We start from the raw sequence: 20,411 nt of genomic DNA, 5'->3' as shown, positions 1-20,411 counted from the left end.
CGCCTGAGGAGAGACCCTTTGAATGCACAGCTCTGCAAATCCCACCCGCCTCACAGCTAGGAATGGATCACAGGGCAAAGACCAGAAGGAGGTGGTACCACTTCGCTGGGCAAGGGCACAGCTGTGGGGCTGTCCCTGGCTGCTGAGAACAGGGGCAACAAGCATGTGCACAAGGGAACCAGCTTTTTGGGGAAAAGGGCAAGTCACACACCCCCATGCCCACTCCCCCCCATTTATCTGCTCAGCAGCAACCTCATTCTTGTGAGATTTTTGTTCCATGAATTGAATACAGGATCATACCCTTGGTGACAAACAGGACTTCAGTGACTCAAGTAGGCAGTGTGTTAAAAGTTTCTGCAAGAAGAAAAAAAAAATGCCTGAGACAGCACATTTCTCCCTCAACTTGTTTTTCAGCAAGGACAGAGATCTGCTCTCAAATGGGGGGAGCTGCCAGCGGACAGCAGGAGACCAAGCAGCAGAGAAGCTGGTTTCATTCTGCTGTGGACCCTCACCACCTGCACACCCCCCTGCTTCGAGCGAAGCCCTGCACACCCCCCTGGCTGAACAGGTATGTTAGCAGCAGCTGTGCTGCACTAGGACATTTGCATGCAGCTGTGTGTGCAAGCACAGAGAGGACTGAAACTAGCAGCAGAACACACAGCTCTAAGTGTGAGCCAAGACAAACCCAGTTTCCTAAACCCACAGCCTCGAGGCCCTTTCTGCTCCCTGCAACTTCTGTCCCAGCACAGGGTCACGTTAATCCCAGAAAACCTCTCTGGGATCCCTACACCCTCTCAGCAGCCTTGGTCTGGAAATGTCAAGGCCCATTTTTTCCTAATGTCTAACCTGAAATCCCTCAACTAATTTAAGAACCACACTCAGTCTCACCCACAGCTGGCACACAGGTTATATCCTCTTCCTTGCCATCACTACTTACCCATCTCACTGCTTACACTGCCTTTTAGGCTGAGCTGCCTCAGCTCCCTCCACTGCTCTCATACCTCATTCTCTCTCCCAGGCTCGGGCACAGCTGAGGCCTTTGCTGATTAAGGGTTAGGAACAGGAGTTAGGGCCACACCACACCCCCAACTCCACACACCACCGGGCTGGTGCTTCCAGCCCTCAGCCAAGCACTGCTCTCCCACTTCCCAGGGCTCCTGCCTAGCTGCACTGGCAGCTCCCTGCAGAATTACACAGTACCTACTTTCACATTATTTCCCCAAGTTCTCTGCTGTAGTCACAGCTTCCCTCCACCCCAGTAGCAAAGAGGTACACATTTCACTAAGCCATTAAGGAAACATTCTTTAAGGTCCAGGAGCCTCACTACATCCCTCCAGTGGCATTAGCTATGCTTAATTAGTTTTCCAGCTAATTTTAAACCAATCTGTCTGCTTGTGGAAGTAGCAAAAGCCTCAAGACAACAACAGATGCTTTGCTGTCTCTGGCAGCTTGTCAGAAGTTTCAAAAGTAATCAAGCACTCTGTGCTTGTTGCCTAAACCATACCAAGAGTCTATTTCTGGCTGCCAAGAAATACCCTCTCCTCCAGAGACTGGGCACAGGCACCTGTTGATTTACGGACTTTGCCGAGACACCCCAGTGATGATTAGGTACACCCTGAAAAAAAAAAAAAAAAATCCACAAAATGCACTGCTGAGCACAGGTAGACTTCCCACTAGCAAGGCAAGAAAGAGGAGACACTACCAAGAACATCCTCAAAGGCTTATGCAGAATATACCCAAAGTAACAAAACTCACCTCCTCTCAAATTACTTCAGTCTAAATCTTTAAAGACTTTGTTGCTAAATTCTACTGCTGTCCTACTCTTCCTCCCCAAGTCTCCACATTGAAGATGTGGCAGAAAAACTACCTGATAAGAGGTTTGGAAAGGAAATCGTTGTTCAAAGCCAAAACAACATCACTGAGATCAGACTTGCTGCCACAGGTTAACACCAGCAAACCATGTCTAACACTGATCTGATCTGAAGTGGCATGATCAAGCATTACCAGTCAGGCTGTTAAACTGCTTGTACCAACTCATGTACCTTAGTCCTGACGAGACACTCCTAAGCCAACGGTTTTGCCAACTGCAGGTAGCACTGAGGAAGTCCTTGCAGGTTGTTGCTCCTAGACAGCACATTTCAAGCAAAGTTAAATCCCCAAGACAAGATAATACATTGCAATGCCACCACAAGTCACACACTGAGCTCAAGGGGTCGGACTCCAAACTTTCCAAATACCTGCAGAATTACCTGCTTCAAGATTCCCACCGCCTTTGTGCCAGCAGCTTTCAAACTGCAAGCGGTTCGAGGCACTTTAAATGCTAAAGGTTGCTGAAGAATATAGTTAGGCAAGGAGCCAAGTTTAAGGCTCTGCAAGCATCTTTCCATCACATTCCAACTCAGTTAAGATTTTTCAATAAAGAAAGGTGAGAGCACATCCTGTGCTTTGCACAGATAGTCTTCCAATTGCCAGACAGCATATACAAGTATGGATATAAATGCCTGCAAATTTTATTGGAATCAAAGCCCTTAATCGTATGAGAAATTAAAGGGAACACAACGAAGTAATACAAGAGTTGCTTTTGAGTGAGAATGCAAACTTGAATACAGGCATTAGACTGCTTTAACTTTGCATCCAAAAGCAGTGAAGAAGTTTACACCTTGCATAAATTCTTGCTAGAGAGCTGAACATACTTACTCTTCTTCCATGATTTAACGGCGGGGGGTGGAAATTAAGCCTGGAATTTAAACTATCTGAATTTGGCAACATGAAATTTAGCCTGCAACTCCGAGGTAACTGCTTATCAAGAAGTCACTGTCCTACATTCCTCCACTTTGTCCAACAAGGAAATTGCACAATACAGCCTTCATAGGAAAACGTTTACACAGAAAGTGTGAACTATTGTTGAAGCAATTTAACAATAGATCTTTCCTAAAAATCTGCTAATGCACATCTAGCAATTTATTTTGAGATCCTACACTCAGTGTAATTTAAATAGCATTTGAAACATTCCAACAGGAATCACACTGCACAGAAGCAGCAATTTGCTTCTCTAACGTTTTTGCACACCTGCTTAGAGCCTGTGCATTTAGTGCACAAGTTTACAAAGCCAAACCTCTACATAGGTACCTAATAAACGCTACAAAGTTCTTTGGAATGACAGCAAGCAACTTAGTCTCTAGGCTGTAATGACTTAAGGCTTCTTGCAGCTTCATTTGCTCGGTCAATGAAAGCCAGAGGAAGTGCCATCCACTTTCACTCCTGGTTTGGAGCTGGTATCCAATTCGCTCACATAGACTAAAGCCCACTGCAGTTTCAGACAAATAGACTGGTGACAAGTCAGTTGTGGGTCACTCCAGGCCCTTCTGGAAGGAGGGATGCAAAGAAAGTCTTGAAAAAAATCCATGCCGTGCTCATAAATGAAGGGTTAGCCTGCTGCAGTTCTTGTAAAACTTGTCCTTCCTCTGGGGAAGCCTCTGACTCATCTGCTCTGCCTGCATTTCCCCCCTGCCAAAATAAAGGATATTTGGTAAATGAGATTATTTCAGAAATGCATTAGAAGAATCAGGTGTCAAACAGCACATTTTTGTTACCCAAATGTCACTATCAGACTATGACAAGCTTGCACATAGCCCCAGACAACTACAAAGCCAAAAAGCCCAAGCTGCACACTAGTATTACTGGTTAACACCTGCTTTATGTCCAAAACCACTGTTCAGGACAGACATGAAGCACCAGATCAGGTGAACTGTGTATGTATTTACAACTAATTAACTTTCACAGACATCAACCAGAAGCGTCAGCCTGAAACGCAAGATTCAGATGGCTTATCTATTCAAATCCTACCACTGAGATAGCAGCCTAAACTCTGTCTTCAGTTACTGAACCTGTTCAGGCTGTGACACGCCACTGTCCATTACAGCATCCTGAAGTATAGAAGCAACTAGAAGATAATATTCAGTCTGAAATATTTTGTAGGCTAGAGGAATTGGCTACACCAAAGGAGGACTCAGGTTGGCAATTATTCCCCCATGGAAGACAGTTTCTGACAAGAGTTTAGAGAAAAGGTTTTGCTACTACGTGTAATTAGTAAACTGAAAGTAAAATTTCACAGTGTTTCATGCTCATGGTTTAGAAATAAACAACAAGACAATACCTGTAAGTTATTGTTCTGGTCCTGGTTTATAGCAGCTTGAAGAGGAGCATTGCCTGGGAAGGGCTGAACTGGTCTTCGTCTAAATGGAAGCCATCCAACATGGTGCCTGGGGAAGGCAATAGATTTTTATTGATACTGCTTAAACATTACTCCTCCCTGTTACACCAATACAGTTCAAGTTAACATCTGACTGCTCAGATCTGCAAAGAGCACATTCAGCACGCTAAGGTCTCTTCCTGACCTGCCCCAGTCCATACTTCAAAAGCCTCTTGCTCAGTCTTCCCACCCCGTGGCTGCTGTTAACATCTGCTCACATTCAAAATAAGGTTTGTGTCTAGCATGCTGCCAGAGGTACAAAGAGCCTGCTTGTTTACTATGTTATGTGCACCCCTGGGTAACTTCTCTGTACTCACCTTAAAAAGGGCACAAACAACGAGAAACACAGCACTATCTTACCAAAACAGAAGAGGCCACACAGACCTTCTCAGGTCTGCATCTCCACAGCACGTGCACCTTGAAACCCACAGTATAAGCTGTTCAAAGTTATACTTCAGAATTATCACTTGTAAAGTTTAAGGACTTTTAGTGAAGCAATTAACCTTCATTCTCTTCAAGTCTGTATAGCATTTGGAAAAGCTGATCATTTGAGCTGCTGCAGTTTCAACTTAGACCTACTGACAGTAATTCAGAGACCTGTATCATTTGTCTCACTGGTCAAAGAATTTGAGAGGACAGACTACTCAGACCAGATATCCCAAGCACGTCAGCTGAGGGCCCACTATCTTTATTGTGCTTTCAAGATTTGTCTCAAGTTCCCCCCCCTACTAGGGAGGCTCAAAGGCAATTCAGGACACTGCATGCAGTTCAGCTTGGTCTGCTCTCCAGAAGGGCAACACCCAGCACAAAAACCTGCATGGGCACATGACTTTAACAGTAGGTGTGAGACCCTTTTCTCAGATTTCAAACATTTGTTTCCCAACAAGCAACTGTCATCTACTACATTGAACCTCCAGGTCTGTCTGCTCTATGCTGCTAAGCTGCTGGGGCTTTACACCAAGCACTACTGAGGTTTCAAGCACTATTCTAAAAAAATCCAGCCACAGCAGAGGCATTAATACAAAAAAAAACCCAGGTAATATCTCACCCAGTATCACCCATTCTTCATTTAATCCAGGCATAGGCTATACCTATAGTTTTTCTAAATATTGAGTTATACTGGGATAGAGGAATGGTTCACCCTTTCCAAGTACAAGAGTCACACGAAGCTCAACTGCCAGAAAGCTGACCACAGCAGAGAGCTCAGTACTTCAGTGTAACATTTATGAATATAGCAGTAAATATTCATACCATACACTTACAGATACATGAGAACAGTGCCACCCATAACCAGGAGGAACCTGCTGACACTGGAGTAGAAATAGATAATGTTGACAAAGACATAGAACAGCGTTGCTGAGTAGAGCCAGTCCAGCCAATCTCGATTGCCACCCTCCTCCTCTTCCTCCATGAGGGGACCACCCTGGGCGTTCATCTGCAAGTTCTGGTTGGCCGCTGCATTAACCTGGGCAGCTGCATTCTGGTTTCCAGGCTGATTAGGGGCTGGAAACGGGTCTGGGAGAGGTGCCGGAGGCGTCACTGGTGCCACTGGTATCTCCTGAGAATGTCGTGCTTGGGCTGGGTCAGCAGATGCAGCAGTAGAAGCCAAGCTGAAACCAGAGAACACAAAGCACAGAACAAGGCTTAGTCAAATCCTTCCACACTTAACACAGGCACTGAACATTGGTCCAAGTACAGTCAGATTGCATGCAAGTAGAAAGCATCAAGTTTAGAGGCTACAGAAGAGTTAAAACCAAGTTTTAGTTCTACTTATGACAACAGTTGCATAGTGACTTCAAGTCAAACCAGACACATGCCACTTTATGAACAATCATTTCAATACTTCGCAAAAAAATTCTTTAGAGCAATTTAAAGGTTGAAGAGGCTTCTGCAAGTCAGTATCACACACTCAGCTTTACCTTTGTCACCAATCTCCAGTCAATAATCTCTGTGCTACTTTAAGCAGTCAAAAAAGGGTGAAGAGCTAAGGCTCATCAAGCAGGATTACATTTACTCTAGACATCTGCCCTCCCAATAAAAAAAAGAGATCTGCAATTTGCAAGATTCAAAACCAGTGGCCTCAACAGTAAGCCAAGCACCACATTACAGTCAGAGGTACATTCCCACACCATTCAGCACTACATTAAACAGAAAAGAGCCTTCCAACCACCACTGAAAGAGGAAGAACTGCCAGCAGCTCTCCATTTCCTCGTATCACAGTTTCTACTTCTTACTAGTAGCTTTGGACAGAAAACTTACTATTGCATGTAATAATGTCTTGCATAAATCTGCTGAAACCAGGACATCTGAAGCATGCTGTAGGTTGTATAAGCAGAGAAGCCAGGAGCCACACTTTGGAAGGGGTGCCGAGTTGTTTCCAGCCTTGGTCAAAATTTTAACACATTCATTAGCAAATATACTGGATGAGCTGTAACAGTCATTTAACAGCCAACATTTAAAAAAATATTTGTGATGTACACAATAATTGTATTTACCTGTTACTGGCTTCTGCTGACGATTGCACACCAGAAGAGCATCTCAGTCTTGCACCATTTGAAGAAAACACCGATGATTCTTGATTGGCTTCTGACAGGAACTTTGGCTGATCGGCTTTAACCTAGGGACAGCAGTGCAGTTAGTGAGGTTTATTCAGGACGCTATGCGAGCCTTACATAAACAGGCTACACCACACAGAACATGCTCTTTTTACAGCTGCAACACAGTTCGCACACTTTGTCCTGCACAGAACCTCCTGGCGCTGCCACAATGCTGACAGTGCTCTTGGGCACCTTGCCACAAGCACCACCACCAGTATTTTAAAAGCACCTTAAAAAGTGACTGGCACGTAATTGACTTGATGTTACTCTTCACTTTCACCAGATCTACACTTGCAGTTATTAGTTTTTATCCATGCAGTCAGGTCCTTTCCGGTTATAAAAATGTAATTGGAACAGAGGGAACTGTACTCGTGACACTGACTTATTAGCTATGATAAGTTTGCACTTACATACACAAACAGTGCACTGAATTCAAGAGCTGTTCTGCAGTGATACAGCTGTAAAAAATCCAGACCAAGGCTGGCTCTCATCTAGCAACCACCAGACATGGGTAGGATAAGCTCAAATTGCTTATAATGGCCCATATAAACATGCCTCTAGACACATTAGCACATCCACTTGAAAGTAAAAATTGGTTTTGGCCCTTTGCACTTAAGACCAGCAAGTACTGAGTTCAAGCATTAAGGCTTTGGCTTCCTCTCTCTCTCTCCAGGCTGCATCATTAATGAGAGCAGTTAAAGTATCCTCAGCTAACAGCCTTCTTCCTTCCCCACACCCCAGTACACAGATCAGAACCACTTCCACTTTAACTGCTGTCTTCTGCCTACAAGCACAGCCTCTGCCCGAAAGCGCCTGGGACGTGCCAAGTCCTAGTCTATTTAAAAGTGATTTTACCAGAAATCCTCTGAGAAGTGTGTTACAATTAGATTATAGTTTTGATATTTCTTAACAGATGCCATGAGAATCTTTACTGAGGAACTGTAAAGTAGCTTAATCCAAATACACTCTTGCAATCCTAAACAAATTATCACAAATACTGCCATTACACTGCAGCTCCAGTAAACTTTAAAGTAGCCATTCAACACTTCCCATTTTTAGTCACAACCCTAAGATTCAGAGTAATACGTTAACTTCATATAAGTACCTCTGCATTGGTTTCTTGCACGTTTTCAGGCGTCTTGAAGTTGTACACCAGATGAAGAGCATGCACCTCCCCATGCTAAAACATAAGGGAAGACATGTTAAAAACCAATTACTTGTCTTGATATATTTCAGCATGCGATAAGATTTTTTTTTTTTGTATACCTTTGGCAGCAACTCTCTCAGATAATGATGATCAAGCAGCAGCTTCCCAGAATAAATCAGCTTTTGGTCCTCTTCAGGCTTTGAAGAAAAAAAAAAAAAAAGAGTGGGATGACTTGCTCTGCCAAGCACACACAAGCAGTAGCTGACAACACGCAGCCAGACAGAAGCACCCCGCACATTAATGTGTATAGGGAAGTGCACACATCTAAATCCAGCTAATAGAACAACTGACACTGAAGTGCAAAATTACTAACGTCAAGGTCTAAATCATCATGAGTATATAAAGCACCCCTTTGGCAAAAAACTTTTGTTACGTGCCTTCTCTTTTACAGTCTGGACAAAAATATTTGTGTTTTCTTAGATGTCTGGAGCATCACATAATCTGAGCAGCCCTGGAGGTAGCATCAAGTAAATCTGTTCCAGCTCTCGCCGAGAGCCTTCCTAGCGCAGCAGCAGTCGGGAAGGCGTGCTGATCTTGTTTCTGGGCCATTACCTCGCTCCCAGAGAAAGCGAGGCAAAAAAAGCCCCGGTGCTGAAGCGCACCGAGCCCCCGCGGCTGCGGAGGGAGGGAGGGAGAGAGGGAGGGAGGCTTCTGCCTTTTCACCAGCAACCACCACTACAAACCCAGTGACCTCGCTACGCACGGCCCGGCCTGCCGCTCCTTCAACGGGGTGAGAGCTTCCGAAAAAAAACCACAAAACTAAAAAAAAAAAAAAAAAAAAAAACACAACAAAAAAAAACCACACACACAAAAAAAAAACAAACATAAAAAAAAACATAAAAAAAAAAAAAAAACACAAAACCACAACCTGTCCCGGAAGGTGCCTCAGCCCACTCGCACGACCCTCCCCGCCGGCGTTTCCGAACACCCCCCAGGACACGTAGCCCGCCCGGGGGTGGGGGCTGGAACACGGCGACACGCTGTTAATTTTTAACAGAAGCCGAGTTAAGCCCCAAAACAACTCCCACGCCCGCCGGCTGCTGATGCAATGGGGTTTGGGACACCCCCGGGGGGGGGGGACAGGGGCTGGCAGGGCGAAACGGCGGCTCCCACGGGGACTCAGCCCACGCCCCAGCTGAGGGGAAAGGCGCGGGGGGGGGTGGGGGAAGTGGGTACGGCGAACTCACCGGTGCTTCGGGCAGGAGGCGGCGCAGCTCGGCCTTGAGGCGGCGCACGGTCCAGGCGGGGCCGGCGCGGAGGCGCAGGTCGGGGTGCCGGTGCGTGGGGCTGCGGACCAGCAGCGACAGCGACTCCGCCATAGCGAGCGACAGCGGGACCGGCGGCGCTTCCCCGCCCGGCCCGCCTCTTTATGGGCGCCCGCCCCGCCCCGCCCCGCCGCAGGGCCGCGGTGGCTGCAGCCGATTGGTCGCGGCGGGAGGCGGGAGGCGGGGTTGGCGACGTGCACCAATGGGAGGGAGCCTCGCCGGCGGAGGCCGAGGAGCTGATTGGGCGGTGCCGGGTGAAGGGCGGGGGGGCGCCGGCGCGGTGTCGCCATGGCGACCGTGATTCTCCCTTGGGCCGAGGCCGTGAGGGGCTGGCGGCCATTGCCGGGCAATGCATAGGCCGTGGGCGCTGGCATCGCCGGTGCCGATTTATCTCTGCTCCTCACAGCCGCAGAAGGCAGAGGGGCTCCGCCGCGGGGCTTGTCCACTGCGGTCTCTTGGTCCCCTGCTCAGGCGAACGCCTCGCTACACATCAGCTTCAGCAGCACCACCAGTTTTAGGGATCCCGGGCTTCGCTCCTCCCTTTCCCCTTTGCCCGCAGGAGCAGCCCAGCGCTGTGGGGGGCCCTGCGCACGCTGGCTCCACAGCCCGATGCAGGTGAAACGGTTTTTTTCCTATGATTATCCTACCAGATCTGTGTAGCTACCTCAACACGTTTGCTGCTGACTTTGGGGGGACAGGACACACTATGTTTCTGCGTGAGACCAAAAGGAGCATGCAGGGGTGTTGGGGGAAAGGTGATAATTAAAGAAATTGGCACTGACAAAAAAAAAGAGCATAAAAATGTAGAACGGCCGCTTCTGAGTCTTCTTCCCCATATCCATCTTCCTCTGAGATGTGATCTGGCACTGAGAAAACCAGTGGTAGTGATCCTGATGCACCAGGAGGGGGTTTTAGCGTACTTTAAAACAATACTGTAGGAATGTGGGAAGTCGGTTTTATCTGCCAGCACCACGTATTTACTCTGTGTGTTTCATTAGCTGCTCAGTATTCCTTGGCAGCCAGACATGTTGCCCAAAGGCACGGATGAGTTTGCAGCCAGTACCAGATTTTGCAACCAGAAAAGCCACTCTGCCACGGGGATGCATCACCTCAGAGCTTCCTGGGGAACAGCTGTGCCACGGGGCATCGCTGCCCTGGGAGCTGACGAAATTGAATCGCAAGGAAACAAACTGAGCCTACATCTGGTCGGATGAACCCTCCGCAGCGGCCGGGGTACATCCCGGCGGGGATGGAGGGCACCGAGGTCAAGGTGATTTTGCTGCTCTCTCGGTTGCAGCCTTTGCTCAGAGTGCCCAGAAGGCACCCACGGGTGGCAGGGACAAAGCAAAGCTGTGGAGATATCGGTACCAAATGAGGTTTGCAGGCTCCGTGTCTGCATTTTGCTGTGACTCCCTGTGCCATTGCTGGCCCGAATGAGCAGCTGCAGTCGCAGGGCTGATCCCGCCTCGAGCTCAGACTCCCGTGTTTCTGCCTCTGTCAGGGACAAGGCGGGCAGAGATCACCTGAGCTGCCCATCCCCTGCCCACACCAATGCTGGGAAAACCGCCCGCTCACAGGGACGTGCTGCACAGCCTTATCTGAGCCCAGCACCGACCCAGCTTTGACCAGGGGGGTGGAGGAGCGACCTCCTGAGGCACCCGCTCACCTGAAGTGCTAAACCTCGGCACCCCCCCTCCAAATCAGGGGGTGCTGAGCCCCCCGGGAGAGCCAGACCCTCACCCAAACCAGCCGAGAACTGGCGGATCTGAAGTTGGTGGGCACGTCTGGACACCTGGTAGCATGTGCTCCGGTCCCAGAGGCTGATTCAGAGCTCCTGGTGCTAAGGAAAAACAAATACCTGCCCCGGTACAGTGTGCGTAGCTTAGGTCTCGCTCTGTAGCTGCGGATCTGGGGACACGGCGCAAAACAAGAAGTGTTACCAGCATGTCACCCCCACCATCCCGCCGGACGCTTAACTCCGAGTTACCAAAATTGGAGATGAAGGGCTGCAAGCTGCTTTTGTCACCGGTGCCTGCGTAAACGTTAACCCTGGTGTAAATCAGGATTATCTCTCTGACCTCAACACAATTACTCTGTTTAAAAAAAAAAACCACCACCTGTGAGGGAGGAAATTGCTGACGGGTTTACAGCTCTTTGTGCGGTCGGGCTCGTTTTCACCGCGTGGCAATCGCTCAGCGCAGCGGGAGCAATCCGACACAGGCCCGGTGCGGTGGCGACGCCAGGGTCTGATGCAATTTCATGCTGCCCAAAGGTCGCTCTGCGGGCTGGGATAGGGCCGGGATCAGGACCCAGACAAGCTGGGCTGATTCTCGGGGTTTGATTCGGTGTGTTTATTCAGGAGGAAGCGCTGCACTTGTGAGGTGCCTGGCTTTAAAGAGCGTTTCACAGCGCTGTTGTTGCAGCCCCTTCGGCCGATGTGGCAGCTTCCTCGGAGCCCACCAACAAGACTTGAGTTCTGTTTAGGCCCCGGGGTTGGTGCCGGCAGCCCGCGAGTGGGCGGGGAGCTCGCAGCACGCTCAGGGGTCGCGCAGGCAGGGCTGCCCCACGGCTGGGGCTGCCGCGAAGGGGCTGCCTGGGTTCCCTGAGCGTTTCTGCACCTGAACAGAGCCCGTTCTGCCGGAGACGCATCCTGAGGGCATTGCCCGCAGAGACAACCGCAGCCTGGCAGCCTGGCGCGTCGCCTCTGAACTCGAGCGGTTCCCCTCCTTCTGCTCGGTTGTTCTGCTGCTCCATAAAGCAGCTCGTCCCCGGGATGGGTAAACTTCCCCATCCCGTGCTGCGGCGGAGCGGGAAGAAAACTTTCCTGCTGGCTTGGGGAGGGGGGGGGGGGAAGAACCGGAGGGAACGTTGGAACCAGGAGGCTGGAGAGCAGCGGTGCAGCAGCGTGTCGCAGGCCGGGCTGAAAATCGTCCCCTGGTGCTGGGGGTGGCCCGGCGGCCTGCCAGCCCACGGGCCACCGGGCCCGCGGCGGCGGCGAGCGGGCAGCCCCCTTCCCCACCCCCACCCCCCCCCGCTGAAATACCCCCGGGTGGAACCAAGGGTCCCACCGGTGACACGCGTGGGAACGAAGCGGGGATGTCAGAGCGGGTGCGTGCGTGCGTGCGTGCGTGTGTGTGTGTGTGTGTGTCCTGCCGCCCGCCCGGCCCCGCCCCCGTTGCCACGGCGACGTTGTCAGCAACCCCCCCCCGGTCACGCCCCCCCCTACCCGCCGGGGCCAATGGCGAGGCGGCCTCGCCGGTGACGTCATGGCCGGTGAAAATCCCCCGTGGCCGCGGGAGCGGCGGCGGCGGCGGCGCGGCCCCGCGGCCCGGCCCGGCCCGCAGCATGGCCAAGCACCACCGCACGCCGGCGCGCTCCGCCGAGCCCGTCATCGAGGTCAAGAGCAAGGTAAGCGCCCGCCGGGTCGCCGTCGAGCGGCACACGCGTGGGGCGGCACCGCGCACCGCGGCGTGGGGGGGGGGGGCGGGGGGCGGTGCGGGAACCAGGGCCGTGCGGCCGCTCCGCTGCCCGGGGCCTCCCCGGAGCCCGGCCCGGCACTCCGGGCTCCGCCGGGCCAAGGGCCCGCATGGCGCGGCCGGCACCCACCGTGGGAGCGTTCGCCAGATGTGCGCCCTCGCCAGATGTGCGCCCTCGCCAGATGTGCGCCCTCGCCAGATGTGCACCCTCGCCAGATGTGCACCCTCGCCGGCGCAGGGTGCCGACAGCCCCGGGGTGGCTCCGGGAGCATGCCTTTGCCCTGGCGTGCTCTCGCCCAGATGTGCACGCACAGCCCCAGCTATACCATCGCCCAGATGTTGCACACCCCCACCCCCACCCCCAACAAAGGATGAACCCTCTGCCCCGCACCCAGATGTGCCCACTCGCCCAGATGTGCTCACCCCTCCGGTGTGCGTGCACCTGGCGCGCCCTCGCCCAGGCGTGTGCCCTCACCCAGCCCGCCCTGTGCTCACCCAGATGTGCGTGCTCCCCTGCTGCACCCTCCTCCAGCTGTGTGCTCACCCAGCTGTGCCCTCGCCGGCCCCCAGCACCCCCAGGGGTGCGGGGTGCCCTCCTTCCCGGGGCGCACAGCCGGGGTGTGATCCCCCCCCTCCGGCAGCGCGATCCTCACAGCATTCCTCACCCTGTTCTTAATTGGCTTCCCCTTCGTCGTGACTGAAGGAGGCAATAATTAAAGCCGTTGCTCACCGGGCGTTACAGCAGCGCCCGTGTGGCAGGGAAGGGCCTCCCGGTGGCACCGTGCCTGCCGTGGCTGGCGGTACGGCCGGAGGGTCCTTCCTCTGCCACGTGGGCACCTCTCCATGCCCGTTGCTTCGGTGTTTGGGCAGGAAAATGGCTCCGCTCCTTTTATTTTGCTTTTGGGATGGGCTCTGGCTGACGGGCGCCGCTGCCTTGGTGCTGCCGGGGCTCTGGAGTCGGCAGCGCCCGGCTCTGCGTGCCCCGGGGCAGCTCTGCGCGGTGCCCTGCCTGCATCGGTCCCGCCAGCCGGAGCCTCTGCCCAGCCTCACCCTCTTCCTCCTCTTCCTCCACAGTTCGACGCTGAATTTCGCCGCTTTGCCATGAAGCGCTCCGGTGCGGGCAGCTTCCAGGACTTCTACCGCCTGCTGCAGTCGGTGCACCAGATCCCACGGGTGGACGTGCTCCTGGGCTACACGGACATCCACGGCGACCTCCTGCCCATCAACAACGACGACAACTACCAGAAAGCCCTGTCCTCTGCCAACCCCCTCCTCAGGGTCATCATCCAGAAGAAGGGTAAGCAGGATCTGGAGAAGGGGCGCTGGATCCGTCTGCCCCGTCAAGAGAAATGAGCCGCGTCCCGCGACACCGCTGGTTCCACATTTGGGCTGTGCCAGCGGCGGGGGCAGCCGGTCGCGTACCCTCTATCCACCGCTGTGGTGGATGGATGGGGAGGTTGGAGACACCGGGGGGCTCCCAGAGCCCCGCCGGGGCCGGGGCACCCACGCGGGCTCTCCCCGGCAGCCCTTCCCCGTGCCGAGGGGCACCCGGCCCCACGCACCCCAGCCGCTGAAGGCAAATCCCCGCAGTTCACCCCTTTGAAGTCGCATTTTCCAGCTGGGCTTGCGTGGGATCGCGGAACGCACCGCGTTGCTCCCGGGAGCCCTGTTGGCTCCCTGCCCCAGGGCGGTGACAGCTATCGTTTTGGCAGAGCTCTCGGGGTGCTGGGAGCTGCTGAGTTTTTGGCAGTGGGAGGAGGCCCGTCTCCTCCCCGGCAGCCCAGGGGCTCACCCTGACTGCAGTGCCGCGTTCCCAGAAAGCAGCTTTCTCAAACAGGAGCGGGAAATGGCCGTGGTATCGGTGTCCCAGCATGGATAAAAGCCTCCCCGGTGACAAATACCCCAGGTACGTCTCCTCTTCACTGAGGAGACAGAGACAAGCCCATCTCCTTCCGCTCAGTTGAGTAGCACTGAGGCTTTTTTAACCATCAAGCAAATGTGCACAAAGCCAGAGCCTGATCTAAAAGCTCTGACTTCCCCAGCACGGTGCCCAGAGCGACCCCATTTCCAGCTCGTGGTGCCAGTTTGAAGTCCCTGGGCGAGGAGTGATGCTGGTGGCCAGCCTGGCTGCCGTGCTGGTTTTCCTGGCCTCTTACACCAGGGTGCTGCGGGATGCCCTGGGCATGTGCTTGCCCTGGGGCCACGCAGCGTGGGGGCCGGCTGCGGCTGCGCAGATCCGGGCTGCTGGCAGGAGGGAGCTGGAGCCTGGCAGGAGCTGCCGCTGCCGACACCGAACCATCCCCTGCTCCCAGACCAATGCCTGGAGCCAGGCTGTGGCACGGGGAGCTGGCGCGGGGCTGGGGGTGTCGGGGCTGCTGCAGGAGCATTGCTCCTGCTCCCAGAGCCACCTTGGCTGCTCCCGGGGAAAGCAGGGGAGGGCCTGTGGCTGACCGCTCCGAGCTGGCGGCGTGCAGAGAGCGGGCAGCCGTGGCTCTGGCACCGTGGGCAGCGCAATAAGGAGGGTGAGGAGGCAGCACCCGTGAGCCCTGCCTGGCACCCGGCTGTGCCCGCGGGGGAGAGGGGCCACGGGGCCGGCAGCACCGTGGGAGGCACGCAGGGCGGCCGGGAGCGAGCCCTGGCTGAGTCACGAGCTGATTTAAAATGGATCCAGGTCACCCTGGGGGCCGGGCTGTCGTCGAACCAGTCCAGGTCGGTGAGGAATGCGGCCGCAGAGCCTCTCGCCCAGCTGGGGGCACAGCACATGCCCGCGCCCATCGGTGGGCTCCGCGGCCGCCAGTCCTGCCGCCGGGGCTCGAAAAGCAAAGGCTGCGGGTTGGTTCCTCTCTGTGCCGTCACCCCGCCGGGGGAAGCCGTCCCTGCGGGGCAGCCTGGCTGTGGGCAGCTGTGCTGGCCCTCCTGGGCTGGGCTTGTGGCTCACGGGAAGGGCGAGGGAAAGCCCAGCACATCGCCAGGGCTTGCCCATGAGGTGCTGGACCTACCGGGCCCAGCAGCTCCACGCTCCTTGGAGAGGAGCTCTGCGCTGAAATAGCTGTAGGAAAGCCTCCGCTGCCCTTCCCCGAGCTAAAAATATGCCAGGCTGTGTGTGCAGAGAGATATTTATAACCCAGGAGCCCTGGCAGGCTGGCTTGGCTAGGGAGGAACCCCGCGTCCCCTGGGCTTGGGGCATCCCCAGTGCCCCTGCGGCTGGAGCAGGATTGGGTTGCTGGGGCGGGGGGGGCACCGTGGGGAACGCGGCAGCAACGCAATGGCCAGATCTGGGGCCCCCCCCCCACCATGGAAGGGGATGGGGAGAAACCAGAGAGGGCCCCGGGGATGCTCCACAGCACCTGCTGGATGCGGCCAAGGGGGGGGACATGGTGGAGCTGGGCCCCACAGGGCAGCCCCAGGGCAAGGGCAGGGGGGATGGAGTCAGACCCTGTGTGGTGGTGCCAGATGGTGGAATGAGGAGACAGGGGCACAAATCACACTCCGGGATGTTCAAGGGCCCTGGGGACACTGCAGCCCTGGGCTGGGGCGCCAGGAGGAGGGGAGTCTCCATCCTGGGGGATGGCAGGGCTCAGCAGGACAGAGCTGCGGCCAGCCCCATCCCGTGCCAGCGACGGCCCTGCTCCGGTGGGGACAAGGGACTCCGCTGCTGTCTCACGGCGCCGGACTCGCCTCTGGGGAGCTGGCTGCCAACACAGCACCCCCTCATGCAGGGGGGGGGCTCCCCAAACCCAAACGGGCCACGGCCATGGCTCCCCGGGCCGTCAGGGCTGGCAGCTCTAGTGTTAAACTGCAGAGTTTGGCTTAAAGTGTGATTAAGGCTGAATCACCGCCTTGAGCCCACTAATCCTGGCCTTGTGTACGCTGGGTAATCCCAGGAGACGGGCCTGGTAGAGACAGACTGCAGGAAAAGCCAGGGTGATGCTCCGGGGAGGAAAAGCCGGTCAGACCCGCGAGCAGGGCGCTTCTGCCGGCTCCCCGAGCAGCCAGGGCCAAGGGCAGGCGGGTGCAGCCCCGGGCAGCTGCGGTGCCTCAACCTGTGTCCCCCCCCTCCCTCCCTCCAGCAGAGTCTGACGCCGGCGTCTTCGCCTCCAACTCCTTGCAGCGGAAGAAGAAGGGGCTGCTGCGCCCCGCGCACTACCGGGCCAAGCCTCACCTCCTCATCGGCATGCCCCAGGATTTCCGCCAGATCTCCTCCATCATCGACGTGGACATCCTGCCCGAGACCCACCGCCGCGTGCGGCTCCACAAGCACGGCTCCGACAAGCCGCTGGGATTCTACATCCGCGACGGCGTCAGCGTGCGCGTGGCCCCGCAGGGTGTCGAGAAGGTGCCCGGCATCTTCATCTCCCGCCTGGTGAAGGGCGGCTTGGCCGAGAGCACGGGGCTGCTGGCGGTGAGCGACGAGATCCTGGAGGTCAACGGCATCGACGTGGCCGGCAAGTCCCTGGACCAGGTGACGGACATGATGGTGGCCAACAGCCACAACCTCATCATCACCGTCAAGCCGGCCAACCAGCGCAACAACGTCATTCGCAGCAGCAAGGCCTCGGGCAGCTCGGGCATGTCCACGGACAGCACCCCCAGCCAGCAGACCCCCAGCCCGGCCTCGCAGTACCTGAGCAACTACAGCACGGCCGAGAGCGACGAGGAGGGCGACTTGGTCATCGAGAGCGACAGCGCACCCCACTACATCCCCGGGGGCTGCCCCAACGGGGGCCCCGTGGACGGACCCCTCCGGCGGAGCCTGTCCCCGCACAGCTCGCGGGGCTCCCTGCAGTCCCTCGGCAGCCACGACGGCAGCCCCAGCCGGGGCAGCGGGCGAGAGGACGGCACCCTCATCACCCTATAGCCACGGGGTCCCACGCCGCCCTTGCCGGCCTTCTGCATGGCCAGGCTGGTCACGGGCGCTGGGGCGATGAGAGGGCCAGCGGGCAGGGCCAGCGCGGGGCTGCCTCCCGCCCTCTCCTGCCACCCGTGTCCCCGGGAGCCCCGCTGCGGTGCCCGCTCCTGCCAGGCACTGCCCCTCCGAGCCCCCTTGCCTCCCACCCCCCCCCCCCCCTCCTTCCAAGCAAGTGGGGGTTTTTTAATTGTTTTATTGAAATATGCATCATCAATTAATATATTGCAACGGACAGTAAAACCTTTTCTAGTAAGCACGCTGCTTGTCCCTGGTTCCTGTCACCGCAGGGGCTGGACCCCAACAGCCGCCGGGCTCAGCCCCCCTCCAGGACAGCGAGCAGGCCCGGTGCCATAGGATAGGGCAGGCACCTGCCCCACCAGCCCTATCACCCCGTCCCACGTGCCGTGGGCCACCGCGAGCCCCACACCCAGCTGGTGCAGGTCCCCCGCAGGAGGGGGGACAGCGGGTGGGGACCCCTGGTCCCGCACGCGCGAGGGCTGCGCCTGGGAGCGGCACCCCTGGCCGTGGCACGTGCTGTAGCTGCGCTGGGCAGACCCTGGTGAGGGGAGGAACAGGGGGGGTTTTGGGGGGGGACACCGCGGCACGTCCCTCCCCCTGCACGTCCCTGTCCCACGGCGTGTGTCCGGGCTGTTTTGGGCAGCGAGCCTGGGGCGTGGCGGCCTGACGCAAGGAGCCTTGAGTGGTTCCCACCTTGGCGCTGCTGCGGTGCCCTCTCTACGCTGGGGTCACCCTGGTGACACCTGCAAGGAGCTGGGTGGCACCCGGGCTGGCAGCAGCGCCTTGGCTGTCACTCAGCCCCGGTAAAACGCTGCTGGGGGGTGGCGCAGCTCCATCCTTCTCCTGCAGCCCCAAGCTCGGGGAGTGGGCGAGCGTACCCACCCCGCTGCTCACCTGGGCTCCCAGCACCCCCAGCCCCTCTCCCAGCACCGAAGCGCTGGGCTGACGGTGGCTTTGGCTTTGCTGCTGGCCTGGCCCAGCACATTCCTGCCTGCAGGGAGGGACGGAGCAACTCCCCAGCGGGAAGGTGCTGCTAGGCCCCATCGGACCCCCAGCAGCAACAGCTTCTCCCCCTCCTGCCCTGCCTGGGAACAGGCCTTGCCAGATTGTGGCTGACTCTCCCTGTGGGTCTTCACTCCCTCCCACCACACCTCCTGCAGCACCGGCACCTCTGCCCCGACCCACCACGGCCACCAGCAACGTTTGCTGGCGAGGCAGCCGGGGCACAGGGTCGGGCAGGTGGGGTGCACCTGAGGGCAGGGGTTTTCCAGCTGCACGTGGATGCTCAAGGGAGAGCAAGGGCACCCGTCATGGCCCAAGGGCTGCTCCCACGGCCCTCGGATCAAATCCCTGGGGAAGGAAGCGTGGATGGGGCTGGGTGCCCTGGCCTGGCTCCCGTGGGGCGGTGCTGGGTGCCCTGGGCTGGGCACAGGCACCCTGTCCGGTGGCAGAGCCGGGCACCTCCGCAGGGAGGGGAGGGGATTGCACCCTGTTGCCTTTGCTGACGGCCCCCCCGCCTCGAGAACCAAACCCCACGCACTTCCCTGGGCTGGTGTAACCAAAACCTCACCAGCAGCCACAGAGGAGCCCTGGGGTTAGTTTAGTGCCAAGGGCCCTACAAACACAGGGTCCTCTCACCAGCACTGCTGCCAAGGTCACCCGGTGGGACTGGAGGAGGAGGACCCACAGCTCTCGGGGTCGGAATGGACGGCACCACGTTCGGGTTCTGATTGTCCATCTGGAGCCCCAGCCCTGCCGGGGACAGGCAGGGAGAGCAGCAAGGGCCGAGCCTGGCAGCCCCGGGGCTCCCGTCGCAGCACCCAGCCGGGGCCCAGACAGGCGAGAGCAAAGCAGACAGCGGGGCTGGTTAGTCCAGACTCATTTAGAGCAGGGAGGTGCACGGGGGCTGGTGCCCGCGGCCCCCACCCCGCGGGGTGCTCTCAGCACTGCTCTCACCCAGCCCGCCCAGCCTGGCTGCAGCGTTTGCCCCGAGGGCAGCCCCAGGGGAGCGTGGGGTGATTTTTCCAGTTGGCATCTCACCTACTCCAGCCCTTGGGTGCTAAAAGCTTCCCTGGCCCATGGCAGCAGCGTCGGCCCTCCGCGTCCCAGGGCGCCACAGAGCATCGGGTGCCACAGGCAGGGCTGGGCCAATCTGCAACATCCCCCCCCCCCCCCCCCCCCCCCCCCCCAAATCCTTCCCCGGGGACAGAGTAACCCAGTGCAACGAGGCACCTGCCTGGGGCAACCACGCACAGCATCCCCACCCCACGCAGTGACAGGAGACACGGCAACAGGCACAAGCTGCAACAAGGGAAATTTTGATGGGAATTCAGGGGAAAAAAAAAAAAAAAAAAGAAGAGTTCCCCCTCAGGGTGGCACAGCCCAGGGTCAGAGTCCAGGCAAGATGGTTGTGGCAAACCCATCCTTGGAGATTTTCCTAACTCAGCTGGACAAGGCCCCAAGCTGCGGAGCTGGCCCCGCGCTGAGCAGATGGCCCAAGCCCTCCAGCGATCCCTTCCACCTTCAATCTCTCTATGCGTGACGCGGCAGGATCCCTGCAAAGGTCTGCACAGCTCCCTGCCCTGGCCTCTGAAGGCGAGGAGGCAGCGAGCTCCCCTCCACGATGGCATCTGCCCAGCCCTGTCCTGCCAGCCTGGCAGGACTCTGCACATTCGCCACTCCTCTGG

General features: G+C 56.7%; 2 protein-coding genes across 4 annotated transcripts; one reads left to right on the top strand and one right to left on the bottom strand.

Moving 5' to 3' along the window:
* Positions 1-2,488: 2,488 nt before the first annotated feature.
* Positions 2,489-9,408, bottom strand: HERPUD1 (homocysteine inducible ER protein with ubiquitin like domain 1). Of its 2 annotated transcripts, none has more exons than XM_042797791.1 (8): positions 9,244-9,408; positions 8,116-8,193; positions 7,955-8,029; positions 6,748-6,869; positions 6,512-6,640; positions 5,515-5,862; positions 4,157-4,262; positions 2,489-3,507 (listed from the first exon to the last, which is right to left on the bottom strand). In XM_042797791.1, exons 1-8 carry the CDS (start codon positions 9,373-9,375, stop codon positions 3,340-3,342), a joined length of 1,158 nt encoding a protein of 385 aa, XP_042653725.1. In that variant the 5' UTR covers positions 9,376-9,408; the 3' UTR covers positions 2,489-3,339. The 2 variants fall into 2 exon arrangements, with proteins under 2 accessions (XP_042653725.1, XP_042653726.1); XM_042797792.1 differs by having other exon boundaries at positions 6,512-6,634.
* Positions 9,409-12,593: 3,185 nt separating this feature from the next.
* Positions 12,594-17,751, top strand: PARD6A (par-6 family cell polarity regulator alpha). Of its 2 annotated transcripts, none has more exons than XM_032992790.2 (3): positions 12,594-12,729; positions 13,872-14,094; positions 16,871-17,751. In XM_032992790.2, exons 1-3 carry the CDS (start codon positions 12,667-12,669, stop codon positions 17,653-17,655), a joined length of 1,071 nt encoding a protein of 356 aa, XP_032848681.2. In that variant the 5' UTR covers positions 12,594-12,666; the 3' UTR covers positions 17,656-17,751. The 2 variants fall into 2 exon arrangements, with proteins under 2 accessions (XP_032848681.2, XP_032848680.2); XM_032992789.2 differs by having other exon boundaries at positions 16,868-17,751.
* Positions 17,752-20,411: the final 2,660 nt, after the last annotated feature.

Source organism: Tyto alba, unplaced genomic scaffold (assembly GCF_018691265.1).
Source record: "Tyto alba isolate M040663 unplaced genomic scaffold, T.alba_DEE_v4.0 Super-Scaffold_26, whole genome shotgun sequence".
Classification (NCBI taxonomy): Eukaryota; Metazoa; Chordata; class Aves; order Strigiformes; family Tytonidae; genus Tyto; species Tyto alba.
The sequence above is the reverse complement of the archived record's forward strand: the minus strand, read 5'-3'. Positions and strand labels throughout refer to the sequence as shown.

Coding starts and splice junctions, on each gene's coding strand:
- HERPUD1 (XM_042797791.1), bottom strand. CDS start 9,375: ATGGCGGAGTCGCTGTCGCTGCTGGTCCGCAGCCCCACGCACCGGCAC. Junction 6,870..7,954: donor TGCAAGAAACCAATGCAGAG/GTACTTATATGA, acceptor TGCTGTCCCTAG/GTTAAAGCCGATCAGCCAAA. Junction 3,508..4,156: donor ACCAGAACAATAACTTACAG/GTATTGTCTTGT, acceptor TTATTTTGGCAG/GGGGGAAATGCAGGCAGAGC.
- PARD6A (XM_032992789.2), top strand. CDS start 12,667: ATGGCCAAGCACCACCGCACGCCGGCGCGCTCCGCCGAGCCCGTCATC. Junction 12,730..13,871: donor TCATCGAGGTCAAGAGCAAG/GTAAGCGCCCGC, acceptor CTTCCTCCACAG/TTCGACGCTGAATTTCGCCG. Junction 14,095..16,867: donor GGTCATCATCCAGAAGAAGG/GTAAGCAGGATC, acceptor CCCTCCCTCCAG/CAGAGTCTGACGCCGGCGTC.